This window comes from Miniopterus natalensis, chromosome 13 (assembly GCF_054644295.1).
Source record: "Miniopterus natalensis isolate mMinNat1 chromosome 13, mMinNat1.hap1, whole genome shotgun sequence".
Taxonomy (NCBI): Eukaryota; Metazoa; Chordata; class Mammalia; order Chiroptera; family Miniopteridae; genus Miniopterus; species Miniopterus natalensis.
This window is the reverse complement of record NC_142093.1, coordinates 10041829-10056387: the sequence shown is the minus strand read 5'-3', so window position 1 is coordinate 10056387 and position 14559 is coordinate 10041829. Positions and strand designations below refer to the sequence as shown.

At 38.9% G+C, this 14559-nt stretch overlaps 1 protein-coding gene across 1 annotated transcript in view; it reads right to left on the bottom strand.

The window, feature by feature from the left end:
* The window catches only part of NCOA1 (nuclear receptor coactivator 1), a 163346-nt gene that overhangs the window by 11431 nt on the left and 137356 nt on the right, over window positions 1-14559 (bottom strand). The window contains exons 18-20 of the mRNA XM_087823400.1: window positions 9892-9993; window positions 7611-8013; window positions 3510-3684 (exon numbers count right to left, since the gene is read on the bottom strand). Coding sequence (XP_087679526.1) covers window positions 3510-3684; window positions 7611-8013; window positions 9892-9993 — 680 coding nt within the window. The remainder of the gene's footprint in view (window positions 1-3509; window positions 3685-7610; window positions 8014-9891; window positions 9994-14559) is intronic.

The following is a 14559-nucleotide window of genomic DNA, read 5'->3' as shown; positions in this document are numbered from 1 at the left end:
CAGTGAGAACATTTCTGCCTTAGACAATGCTCATTTGTCAACTGACAGATCAATCACCACTGTGAAGGCTAAGGGCTTATGTAAGTTAATGCATGCAGAATTTTCAAGGACTGCGATGATGTCATACTTAGTGGAGAAAGCTTAGGATTTAATTTCTTGTCAAATTTATATTTGGGACTATATATTAAGTTCTTTCAAACTGCTCATGCCAATAGTTCCATTTTAGTTTCTCCCATCATGGGAAGAAGATCATCCCCTTCTGTGGCATCAGTCACTGTTCTAGGTTCTAGAAAGGACTGTGGGGTTCACTGGCACATTAGGCCCAATGCCTGAAGGACCCTCCCTCTGCTTTCCCGGTCAGCCCATGGCAGTCATCACAGTTCCCTTAAGCTAGCACCAGGTATTTGGTACCCCTAAATCATGGGGGGGAAAGGGAAAAATTTAGACTTTGACCTAAAGTGGGTTGCACAGACATGACAGGTAACTAACAAACTGGGGGGAGTTCCTGGTCAAATAAGTCTGAGAAACAAAGGGTTAAACAACCGACCTTAGCTTTTAAAATGCTAATAAGCACTAGGACTCGCCCTTTAGACTAGTGTTACAAAGAAAGCTGCCCAGATCCAGGACAAACAGATTTGGTTTAACCCCTTATTTCTCTTGCCGCCAGAGAGATCATGAAAAAGAATCACATTATACTGTCTCTGAACACATCATTCTACTTAACGATTCTGTGTTTTATGTTTTACTTCTCTTCACCCTACTCCTGTCACCAGCTAGACTCTTGGTAACTTGACAGCAGGGGCTATTTCCCGTTCCCTGGGATATCTTGCACTGTGCAACAGAGACAGTGAGTGGTCACAAAATACATGCTGCCTGTGCTGACTAATAAGCATCTACACATGAACCAAATAAGCACGTGTGAATTTTTGAAGGGTTGGTGGTAATCATTTTCTTTCTCAAATGACTTGGAAAAGTCAAAGTTCACAGAAACTGATAACATACAACAAAACTTGAGTCCACATTTGAATGGGAATCCAAGAAGTGACTTAGGTTGGAATAGGAAATCTGCACTCATTTGTTGAAGAGATGAATACTAAGTGCTTACCTGTTCTAAAGGATGGACATACAGAAGTAAACAAAAGCAAAGTCCTTGCTCTTATGAAGCTTCTATTTTAGTTGGAGAGACAGATCATAAATAAACAGACTAACACAATCTGTCAGGTGTTAAGCAATGAAGGGAAAGGAGGGAGCAGGGGTGGGAAATGGTGTTTCAGAAATCATGGTCAGGGAAGTTTGCTATGGTGACATTCAATATCTATGTTTAACAAGGTGACATTAAGTGGACCTGAGAGCAAACCATGACTACCGAGAGAACATTCCAGCAGAGGGGTTTAAAAATGAAAAGGTCCAGAGTTTGCACTGTACTGGGCACATCTGAGGAACAGAAGAATAAACAGAAGGCATCATGGTAGGGTGAGTGAGGAGAATCGCAGATGCTAGAGAAGTACCCAGGAGCAAGATTAATGGGCTGTATATCCCATACTGTATGTTGAGTAAGCTGCAGAGCTTTTAGTAAAGGATCGACTGACACACTGCCTCGTGTTTTAAAAGCATCACTCTGGCTGAAGATTGCTATAGTGGGGCAAGGGTGGACGTATGGAGACAGGAGGCTACTGCAATGGTCCAGGAAAAAGACGATGGCGACTTGCACCAAAGTGTACAAGTGGGACAGGTAACAAGTGAGAGCTGCTAAGAAGCTGACATGATTTGCTGATGGAATGTTTTGATACGGGATATAAGAAAAAGAGAAAAGGTGTTCTTGTGAATAACTGGAAAAATAGAGTTGTTTACTGAGATGGGGAAAAGTAGGAGAGGAGCATGTTTTGGGGAGAATGTCCTTAGTTTTCATCACATTGTTCAAGATGCCTATGGGACCTCTATGTGGAGATGTCGATTCAGGCAGCTGTAGTTGTATATACAGTATGGTGTTCAGGGGAGAAGATGGGGCTGGAGATCTGTACTTGGGACTCATAGCACAGAGGTAGGTGTACTGCAATAAGATTGGATGATATAACCAAGGGAGGGGCTATGGGAAAGAGGTCCCAGGAGGAGCTCTGAGGACCTCAAGTGGAGGTCAGGGAGATGAGGAAACTGAGCGAACAGGAGAGTCACATTTCTCAAGAGGAAAGTTGTTCCAGAAACCAAATGAAGAGAGTGCCAAGAAAGAATAAATGCTTGCCTATGTTCAGTGCTACCACTGATCACTGCACTTGGCAGAGTAGACATTAATGACTTCGACAAGAACACTTTGGGTGCAGTGGCAGGAATGAAAAGTCTGATTGGTTCAAGAAGGGATGAGAGGAGAGGAAGTGACAGAGTCTAGTCTTTTAAGGAATTGAACTGTCCAGCAGAACAGACCTGTCAGCATGACTGTTTTTTCAAGCCATATTTAAATGCTTAAGTGTAGATATGGAGCAAGAGTTTAAGCTGCATTTCATTAGGAGCACTTTGCTAGGCACAAGTGTGAAAGAGGGAGAGCTGGGCAAGGGAGCTGATAGTGCTATAAGGGAGTAATTACAATGATGAACCATGAAATCTTAAGTGGGTTTAGGAGGCTGGGATTAGAACACATTAGGAGACTAAATTCTTCTTGCATGTTAAATAGTTCCATTTCTACCTAATTTACACAGTCCCCACTGAGAGCTACAGTTTTTACACAGTCCTCACTGAGAGCTGCATAGTTCTCTAACAAGATTCCCTCTCTCACCTCTCAGTGAACTTTAAGAGAATATGGTCTTGAGCTTTCCACTTTAACTGCCTTACTTATTATGCTGTCAGAGCAAATGGCTTCCCTGTCATTAGAACCGAGACACAACCAAATTAAAACCTTTAAAAACTCAAATCGTGTGTGAAAAGTTCAGCACCCAAGATTTGGGGAGGGGAGGAATGGTTTTAGTGAGATAATTCTAAGCAAAATGGGAGAGATAAGGCCACAGATTCAAAAAGCTGGGTAAGGCAGACGGCCCGAGAAGCCTTGAAACCTTTGTTGTTGTTGCTATTATAGCTTTAAAAAATACCGAGAAGAGTGAAACCTGTCTGAATTCAGCTCTACTGAATTCTAACATTTTGCCATTTTTGCTTTAGATTTTTAAAATATTTAAGTGTTTTTATAAAGAGAGACTTTTTTATAAGTACTCATTTCTTCATGTGTTCCAGGGAAGTTCTGTTCCTCAGGGGAACAGATTACATATTCCCTAGGTGTGCTGGGGGTGGGACAAAAGGTTGGGGGCCATTAGACTGCTTTTCTCTATTGTAAACACACAAATTTGCCTTATGAATCACTTAAAGGATTTAAAAATCATTATTTTTCTTTGCTATAACATAAGATTCAGGTCCTTGAAATTGCAAATAACAGTAGCCAATAATCTTCTATTTAGATTGTGAAGAAATGGCTGTTCCTATGTGCTGCAGAGTATCAGGGACGCTCAGATATAAAAACTGCCCCTTACTTGTTGTTTCCCATTGCTCCTTGCTGCCAGGCCTTCATGTCTGGTGACTGGTACCCAGAAGCAGGTGCAGTTTGCTGGAGCAGAGAGCTCTGAGGAGGAGGGATTGGCATCGGCACCATGGAACTCCCAGGGCTCAGAGATGGAGCAAAGCTGGCCTCACCTTGGGGAACCATTCCTGCAAATTGACACAAATTAATTTATGTGAATACATTAGAAATTTATCAACCCACAAGGATCTTTAGAGATATCCTAATCAATGGAGCAGAGAAAAAATTTCTGTTTCTTAAAAATAAGGCAGGAAACCAGTATAAAGAGGCAGATAAATAAATATGTAAAATAAGTTTGGAAGAATGTTTTCTATTCTAAGATGCTGATTTGCGTACCAGGATTACATGTGATTTTTTTTCTGACCTATTTTGATTACAAGAATTTTCAAGTGTAAAAAACATGTATGAACATATGTGACAGGTTACTTGTATAATAAAGATAAGTTGAAAAAGCAAAGCTACGTATTTTTTCCTTGCTGTTTCCTTCACATGTAATTTAATCTCTGGTAAATAATTTTGACTTAGAATAGAGAAAATTTTTTTTTCCTGTTTATGACCCTATAGGTTGGGTTCTTCCCCTATCATGTCAACCATCTTCGTATATGTTGATTGTCTTTGCATTAATTCTACATTTTAAATTTCAACTATTTTGGTTGTGATCCTTAATAGAAACTTGTCTGTTCCTAATGGGTTTTTAACCTTATTTATGATAAAATAATTTCTTTCAGAAACAATATATATGTGAGGGGGAAAAGATACTAATCACATTCTGGATATTACTCTGTGGCGTCAAAGGAAACAATAAATAAGAGACTACAAGTGCATTGTCATGCTTTTTGACATTTCTTTCTGGCCTTATCTCACATTTTAACTGCCCATGTTAACTTATCAGATGACCTAGTTTCAGCAGAAAGAACCAGCCTGTCAGTAATGAATTGGAGAGGTGGTTAGGGTTCTAGTCCTAGTTCTGCCACTGTACTGCACCTTGGATTCCTTGAACCAGACAATTTCGTTTAGAAATACTACAATTGCATCTTTGCCTAGACTGTGTCAATTCTCCCTGCTGGACCATCAACAGCATCACAGCCATTTGGCAGCAGCAACTAGAATTAAGATTCATCCTTCCATTCATTAACTTCTTCAAAGATTAATTAAGCACCCCCCACTATGCTAAGCACTTGAGAAACAGAGATTAAAATATCACACTTTGCTCATTCAAGGAACGTGCTGTATAAAAGAAAGGCAGCTAGGTTAACAAATAGCTAGAAGACAGGGTGGTGAATGCTTATGATTGGGAATGTCAGGGAAGGCTTCCTAAAGGAGATACCTCTGAGAGAAGAAAGGAACAGGAATGAGACAGATGAGGGAAGGATATTTTAGAGAGAGGGCACAAGATGTACAAAAGACTAGAAGTAAAATAGAGCAAGGTATGTACTCTTTCTTGGAACTTAGAAGTATATTATAGCTGAAACATTGAGATATGAGGGAAGGGGAAGGGGAAGTGGAGTTGGCAAGTCTAACTTTGGACACGTTGAGTTTGGGGTGCTGGTGGAAAATTGAAGTATGTCTGTCCAGTAGGCAGCTGTACACATGAGCTGAGAGATCTGGTTTAGCGATAAAGAACAGAACCATCAGCATGAAGAGGTCACTGAAGCCACAGGAGCCGATGAGATCACTGGGGAGGAGTGGGTGGAGGAGTACACTCACTGTGTAGTTCACAGAAGAGGGGGTTCTGTATGGGCTTCAAGGAATTCATGAAGTGGGTACAAAAATTTTTAAAAATATCCCTTACATTTACTTAGAATATTGCCTTAGTATAAAACAAATTTTAAAAGTCTAATTCTGTTCTAGTACACTCAGCTTCCCAGCATAATAGTCTAGGGAAACTTTTCTGTTTTTAGAAAGCACACTCTGCCATTAGTGTTCCTGCACGTTGCTTTAGTTATTATTTTCGGTTTTATAGGCAATAAAGTTGCAACAATTACGCAATTCTGTTGTGTGAAACCAACTATAGACAATATGTAAACTAACAAGCATGACTGTGTTTCAATAAAACTTTATTTACAAAAACATGTGGTAGCTTTTTCTTCTTCCCTGAGAAGGCTTGCTTTGAAAAGGTTGGAGCTTTTCCAGGACTTGAATTTGTACCAACACAAAACTTGGTCTTGAAGCCTTCTACTAGGCTGCTGATCATACTGGAGCAAGCTTTTACCTTAGAGCAGTGGGAGAAATTACAAACACTTTATCTTTAAGTGTTCTTATGCTATCCAGGAAGACTAACAACTTCCCCCTATTATTTTAAAGCAGTTTATGGAAGAACTGAAAGTCTTGCCATTTCATTTCAGTCTGTGACTGGATGAAATTACTACTCTTTCCACTGTACCCAGCTTCTGGATTTTGTTTGTAGTGTGACTGCTGGCTTTATCAAAGAAAAATTCTTATTTTGTAAAAAGTATTTTTTGTCAATTGGAAGTTTGGCTGGAAGAAAGATCCCGATACCAGATACAACATCTATGGCGGGTGGCAGCACATCCAGTTATATTGCCTTGTGAAGAATGAAGACCCACCCACTCACTACCTCAGTCACTGTGTTCTACATACTGACATTTGAGAGACCAAAGACTACACCCACAACCCTGAAAGAAATCTTGTCAACTTCACTGGAACGGGAACTTTGAAGCACTGCCTTTCCAGGCGACTGTCAAGGAACTGAAGCAGGACAGAAAGTTCTCCTTCATGAGCTTTCCAGAGAAGAGGTGCTAAAGGGCATGACTGAAAATTGACATAAGTACTATTTTTATAAGAGAAACAAAATCCTTGGGGAATTTATTAGTGTTTGGCTTTCTTGTAGTTAGCCCCGCCCCCCAATGAATGAGAGAAATCTTTTGTTTTATGGCTCTGCAATCAATATCATGAAGGCCAAGAATCTATTTGCTGCTTTCCCTATGATGCCATTTTAGAGGAAGAATGGGTAAACAGGTAACTATAGAAGTCTTCTAATGTTGGAGGAAGTCCTTCTGCAAACTAGAGTAAAGTGAAAAAGCCTTGTCAAATTCTTTGCATACAGAAGTCTTAAGAAATAAAACTCTTTTGAAGGCCACTCCTGTTCAGACAACCTTATAATGAAATGTGGATTTCTAATCCTTTTTTGCCCATACAGATAGTGTCAGAGACACAAACCTGCCAAAGATGACTTCATTGTCTTGAGGACAAGGGAACTGATGTGGCATGATTTTGATTAAAATGTCTTAGAGAATTCTGGTGCTCTCTGATCAAATCTCCCTAGACACTTAATTTAACAGTCAAAGGACTTTAGCACTTGTTGCTATAAGAATGAAAAGTCTAAATTAATTTGGCTGTCAAAGTTGATAAGCATATTGCCATGTCAAAAATCTCTGTATAACTTCACCATTTTATTCAAGTCAAACAGCAGCCTTCTCATTGATATTCATGTTTAAGCAGCCTTAAAATTTACTTTTTCTTTCACTTATAAAATCGAGAAATTTATTTCAATTTTTTTCCGGCAAAGTGCTAGTAATTCTACATCAAAGTTTGATTAAACATGATGGATTAATAAAATGTGTTTTACTGCCACTATGAGAACCTTGAAGTAACAGAAGTAAAAAAAGATATCATCACCTAGGACAAAGAGAATGAGAGACTGTGTGAAAGAAAGATTAAAAAAGAAAAAACCTTTTGGAAGCCAGAAAGTTGCCGAACATTGCAGGAATAGCTTACAACCTAAGCAGCTAAGAGTGACACCAATGAGAAGTCTGAAATACTTTGTAAAGACTGATTGTCCTTATGTAAACTATCAGAATTTTCAGACAGGTCCTTACAGATCCTCTAACTTAATAATCTTACCTATCAAATAGATAAAAGCCTCAGATCATTCCAGCATTTACTGGCAAAGGTGAGTCCGAGCCCGGGCCTCCTGACTGCCCTGTGAGTGTCTGTCTTTAGCACGCTGCATCCACGCCACTGAACTGAACCGAGTATGACGAGAGACCTGTACACAGTGTCTATAAAAGCAACAATGTTGTGATCCCCATACCTGATCCTGGATACTGGAAGACATTCTGCTGCATCTGAGGATTGATTCCAGTGCCAAACTGCCCTCCCATGTTTCCGGCCATGCCTCTGTTCACCATGCTGTTGCGGTTGGCCAAGGTTGCCTCAGGATTTGCTGCCAGCTGTGAAAACGGGCTGGTAGAAGTGGGTGGGGTTCCTGGATTTGTACCATAGTTTGGTGGGTAGGGGAATTGCTGCGGAGCACCCTGAGGAAGACGGGGGTTCCCCATTTGAACTGGCAGCCCAGAGGAGGGAGGGAGGTTGTTCCCAAAGCTCTGCTGCCTCATGAGCATGGCTCTTTGCTGCTGTATTAGCTGCCTCTGTCGGTGCTGCTGGCTGTACAACTCCCGCTGGCGCTGGGCCAACATTTGGGCATTCAGGGGTGGCTGCAAAGGACGAAACATTCCTCACTTATTATTATTATAATCTCTGCCTGTCTTGGAAAGCTTACAGGATAAAGCCTAGTAGCTTGGGGCAACAAAATATGTAGCAATTATCAGTATACAAAGGAAAATATAACTGAAAAGGAACAAAAACCTCTTAAGTAATAATCACAGGAGAGGAAATGAATTAAGTACATTTTATAGATTAAAGGCAGTTGAGAAATGCTAAAACAGTATTATGACCAGTAAAGTGGGTTGTTAAATGCAAATTCTCAAAAAGTCACACAGAACTGAGAAAATGTAAAGAAAGTATACATTGATTAGTATTATAATACAGGTCATTAAAAACTGTTAAAAGAAACATTAAAACCATAAAGGAGAGAAAAAAATGTACTGATGACTTCTATCATATCTGACATTAGGTTGTTAGGAGATTTCTCTCTTTTCCATTTCTAAAGAAATGTAATTTCCCCTCTTTCTCACTGAAATAATTTATTTCACTTTACTTAAATGAATAAAATGTGATTGTAGGTGATTTTAGTTTTTTCTATATACTTTTCAATATTTTACAAATTATCTATAATGAACATATATTATCTTTATAATTTAAAAAAACCTACAAGTACCATTAAAAAAGGAGAAATCAGAAATCCAGGATCCAATGACAAATTATCACTTAAAATAATTAGAAATAAAGTAATAAACAGAAATAAATGGAACAAGCGATTTTATCTCATTGTTATAGTACAATACTATTCTAGGTATTAGAGTGTTTTAATAGCTATGATATTATGAATGAAGAAAGAAGTGGTAACGTTAGGTTGAAATCACTTTTTGGTCTAATTTGCAAAGCAATATGGCATGTCAATAAAGCCTTTCTCTGATAAAATCAATTCAGATTGAGGATTTGATTAAAGCATATGGCTCCACTAAAATTAAACTTGCCAACTAGATATAGCCCAATCTAGAAGAATCTGACATATGCCTTTCTAGTAGATATCTTTATGTGAATTCCAAAATAGGGTCTTGTTTCTTTATAAGCTAATTACCCTTGCAGGAGCTAACCACTGAGATTTATAAGACATAGAAACCCAAATCTGGATTCATGAAAATGCCAGTACCTACTGCTTATCAGCAGCTTTTCTCAATATTTATCCTATCCTTTTGGCTAGTGTTGGCTTTCCATATTTGCTCCAAATCCATCTAGATCCATTTTATGGGGAAAAGAAGGGCTTTGTTTGAATCCTCTCTGAAATCCTTCCTCTCTCTAAAATCCTTCATCTACCAATTTTTGTGTTAATTTGGTTAAGGAAACAAAAAAGTGATTGAAGCAAAAATATTAAACTCTGTGTGGAAGTTAAGTAGGGAGTGGGAACTAGGTAGCACTTAGAAGGCTACCCAGTTCTTCTGATGTTTAAAGTTCCAATGGCTCTGGGTTCATATACAAGGATCGTTCAAATAAATAAAAAATAGAAAATGCTGATGCTCAGACAGAGCTGAGAACACAAGACAGTTAAGATAACTCAGCAATGTGACTTGGTTTGGGTCAGGTTTCAGGTACCATTCACACAGTCTCATATCTTAGGCTTCTTATTACTGGCACTATTCAGAACAACAATAAGGGTTTTCTACTTAGTCCGTTGGTATCTAGTAGCAGTGACAACAATAACAATAAACAAAACAAAGAACCCTCGGCTTTTGATCAAATATCAGTAAGGGATATCACAAGTTCATTATAAATTCATTCTAGAAGAGAGCTACACTTATAAACATCATTAAAAGATCAGCTCACAGACCATTTCAAAGGCACTCAAGTCAACACTTTAGGAAACACAGCTTGGGTTAAAAAAGTACTAACAATGCCTGGTTTTCTCACATTACCTGAGGTGTAATTTGCTGCTGCATGCCTGATCTCATATTGATGCCAACAGGAGCATTTGCTGCAAACTGGTTCAAGATAGCTTGCCGATTTTGGTGTATCAACTAGAGAAAAATGGAAAAAATGAGATATCATATTTCTACATAAAAATATAGCACAGTCCTTAAAGGTAATACAAACCTTTTATTGATTACTAACAAGTTTTAGCAGTGTACATTTAGTAAGACTATTCCCCATGTTTATTTGTCTGGTAATTCCTAACATTTATCAAGTATTTCCCACCTATACTAAATATGCCAGAGCATTTAAAAGAAGACACACATATTCACATATATGTATGTACATAGGTAATGTGTGTGTATTGTGGTTTCAAATGTTCTGCCATAAATGCTCTACCACTAAAATACACATACACACACATTTATTGTACTTTGAAAAATCATTTTAATACTTAGTTACTTCAGATAAGTGCAATAATGGAGAGAAAAGGAACAGCTTTAGGTCATAAAACTATTGTGAATAAAAAAGTAAGTATATAATTGGGTATATTCTACAAAGGTCTGGGAGATAAATGGAAAAGTTGAGGTACCTCTCACTTGGAGGGTGCCTGTCTAAATGGGTACATATTTGGGAAAATCAATGTGATTTCATTAGCTGAAGAGAATTATGTAAGAAACAAATGGTCTGAGAAAATGAACTATTTATTTAACTGGAAGAAGTAATTACTTTAGACCAGCAGTTCCCAAATTGGTATTCTAAAAGAACATTGTTCTGTAGGATATTAATAGATGTGCCAGGAAAATAGCATGCTGTGCTGTACTAAGTACTGGAAATGATGGGTTACACAAGGTGAAACAGATTTCTTTACTGCAGTAATTCTATGAGCACATTGTGGATCTACAAGAAAGGGGGGATAGACTATGGAACTCATTTATCACAAACTTTTTTCCTGACATATAGCCATTAATAGTATCTCCCAGAGCAATCTTCTATGGATTGCTGATTTGGAAGATGCTACCTGTATCAGGCTTAGGGTTCCAGGTCATAGACATGTCTTAACTTTATCAGGTAACAAAATAAGCATCCTTGGAGGTTATCTCTCCCTATAAACAATTGGTAGCTTAAAGAACTTCTTGCTCAATAATTTGATATGAATAAACTGTCCAGAGAGATATTAACAATAATATCAATATTATTTTGTGTTTATATGGTAATTCATAACCTATAAATTACTTATAAATATATCAGTATATTTGAATATATCTTATAGTTTAATAAATTTTATATATTTTAATACAATATATGCAAACTAGAAAGCTTATCAAAGTTTTATAAGAGAATCAAAGAGGTGTAAACAGTGATTAAAACTCTCATTTCTAAATAGCTCAATTCTTAATTCTGGTTTCATTCATTTTCTGACTCCCAGAAAACTGACTGGGGCAGGGAGGGTGCTGGAAAGCTCAATATAATTTAAATATTAACATTACAACTTCCAGGCACTGTGGAATAAGACAAAACATTCAGAATCACTTCAAAAATAAAGATACCAACATTATGGTTTTAAAAGTCAAAAAGTCTCTTAAGCACCCAAACCTACATACTTCATACTTCTCAAACTCAACAGACTATGGGCATAAGTTTAAATAAACTATTAATTTTACGAAGATTTATCAAAAAACTCAGTGTATGTAAGAGTATATAAAGCTTGAAGGCTACAAAGTTAAGCAATTTCCATCTTCTAGGATTCTCTGTTGAGTGGCAGAGCTAGTCCAGAACAGTGCAATGCACAAGGGCTGTGATGCACACACACAGACCTCTACAGCAGCGCAGATGGAACAGTAACTAGCCTAGGGCATGAAGGCAGGGACCAAGAGCATGACTGAGCTCAATGGGACCTTGAAAGATTAACTTCAGGCAGAAAGAACAGCAAGTATGAGAAAAAAGAGAAGGCAATGAGGGTAGGCGAAAATACTTGAATACTGAGTGACGTAGAGACGTAAACCTCCTGGGGGAATGGGAGCTGGGATTCCACATTCATAGCTTTATATATTCTTTCAATTGTGACAACAAAATGGGTGGGGACAGAGGAAAGATGATTGAGAAGTAGTAAAAGTGAAGGAAAAAAATCAGAAAATGGGCTTTTAGAAGTAGAAGGAATTATTCTAAATAGTAGCAATCTACAAGCACTTTCTGTTAAAGAAAAATTGACTGCTTCCTGCCCATGAAATAACACTTATCCATTTTTCCCTTCCCGTGACTGTGTGTACAACTGTCTCACTCTAAGCTGCTGCTTCTCTCTGATTACTAAAATGCTGCCCATTTTCTAGCAAGCAGGTCAAGTTCTACTTCTTCCAAGGAAGTCTTCCCAAAAGGATCACCATATCCTTTATCTCCTTGGAAGTCTTAACTTTTGGAGTTTGGGGCATGAAAGGAGAGGCTGGTAGTCCTTAGAGCTGGGGACACAAATTCAAAAGCCTATAAGGGCATGTCAAAAGGCTTGCTGTATTACAAAAGGAAATATGGGGCTCGTGGAAGGACACAAACCAGCTAATGCATACAACACACACACACAAACATGCACAAGTGTGCATATACACAGTAAAGGATAGCTGTCATTTTGTCTGCCTGAATGGAGTTTTTTCAATGCCTCAGCAAAAACTCCCACTATAGTAAACCTAAAAGATGATTATCTGGCCCAGAGGTTCTGAACCAGGGGTGATTCTGCCCCCCAAGGGACATCCGGATGCCTGAAGACATTTTTGGTTGTCACAACTTGAGGAGGGGTTTCTACTAGCATCTGGTGGGTATAGGCCAGGGATGCTGCTGAACATCCTGAATTGCAGGAGAAGCCCCGCTCCCCCACTAACAAGAATCATCCAGCCCCAAAGTGTTAGTAGTGCCAAGGGTGAGACCCCTGATACAGCCACTACATAAATCATTGCAAACCAGAGAGTTTTGGTTTTTTAAAAAAAATAAGTTTATTTGAGCCAAACTGATCATATATGCTGGGGAGCAAGATCGCAAGTGTTCCCCAAAGAGTTTTTTAAAGAAGCTTATTCTTTTATCAGACAGTTTTTATTGCCAGAAATCTGGAGGTGAAATCTGCTTCTCTGTAGCCTCTGCTCTTTCACTTTAGTTCTATTTTCTGGTTGCTCCTATCCTCTAGAGTATATAAAAGATTATCAATAGTGGTTTTCTACCAGATCTGTAACTTTCTTGAGTACCCTAACAACCGTGCCTAAGTACACCGCATCCTTTATCTGTCTGGGCAGTACTCCCTCTTCACAGTATTCTTTATTTGGTAGCACGAAGACCATGTCCGTTGCTGAGAAGATGAAAACAAAACTGGAATAGAATAATTGTATCTCCTGTCAGCCAGTGTTATATTATTTTTTATAAGCAGCAGACCTAGGCATTTTTGCTGTCATCATTTTTCCAAAAACAGAAATTCACAAGTTCTTATAGGTATTATGGAGATATTTCTTGACTCACGTTTATTTGAGATGTAAGCAGACACTACACCTACAGGCTTTAACCTTGTATTTCTCTTAATCACTAGCTCCTTCCTTCATTTTTGCATTTTAAGTCTCAACCAGTGCACCTAGTTTCCTAGGGTGCTCTTCCTCCTCCTGTCCGCCAACTGGAAATTATTCTTAACTGTATAATCAAATTTAAAATATTAGAATCTTCTTACTCCTTGTGTACTATATTCCAGTCAACGAGGTAAACTTAAGGTCAAGAAAACATGTTTTTAAACTGATCTTAGGATCCATTAAAAAGAAACAAACTCTGATGTCGATCTGAGTCGGCCCTGTCTTTCTCAAGTCGTCAGGCGCCGCACTGCCTTCTGGGATTAGCAGCTTACATCCCGTGTCCCACGAGAGGGGAGGAAGAGGGGGACATGACCGACAGGTACCCGTGCTACCAACCGAGGCAGGCCGCTGTGCAGAAACACCGTGAGAAATCTGAGCTATCCTAGATACTAATCCTTTGCGTTATATGGGGTTGCAAGTATCTTCCCTGAAATAACTTCCCTAAGTCTGTGGCTTGTCTTTTATCTTGTTTATGGTGTCTGTTTACTTACAGGTTTTAAATTTTAATGCAAACACCAACCTTTTCCTTTATGTCCTTTTTATTAGGGACCAGACAGATCTTCTCATAGTCACACTGAGGTCACTGAAACATCTAGAATTTATTTTTGTGTATGGCATGAGATAGGATCTAATTTAACCCCCCATGGACAGCCAAATGAACCAGCAGTTATGACACAGGCCCTCCTTTCCCCACTGACTGCCACCTGTCACTCACTGAGTTTCTATGCATGTCTGCACTGTCTGTGGGCTCTCCACTGCATTCTAATCTAATTAGTACAACTGTCTATCCCTATGGTACTTCCACAGTGTTTTAACTGTTACAACTTGGTTTTATATCCTGATGTCTGGTAGGGCACATTCATCCTCAGTCTTCTTTAAGGTTGTATTCCTGCTTCTAAAATAAGTTTAGCGCCCAGCCGGGCGTGGCTCAGCGGTTGAGTGTCGACCTAGGATCCAGGCGATTGGGGTTCGATTCCCAGTCAGGGCACATGCCCGGGTTGTGAGCTCGATCAATGACACTCTCATCATTGATGTTTCTCTCTCTCTCTCTCTCCCCCTCTCCTTTCCTCTCTCTGA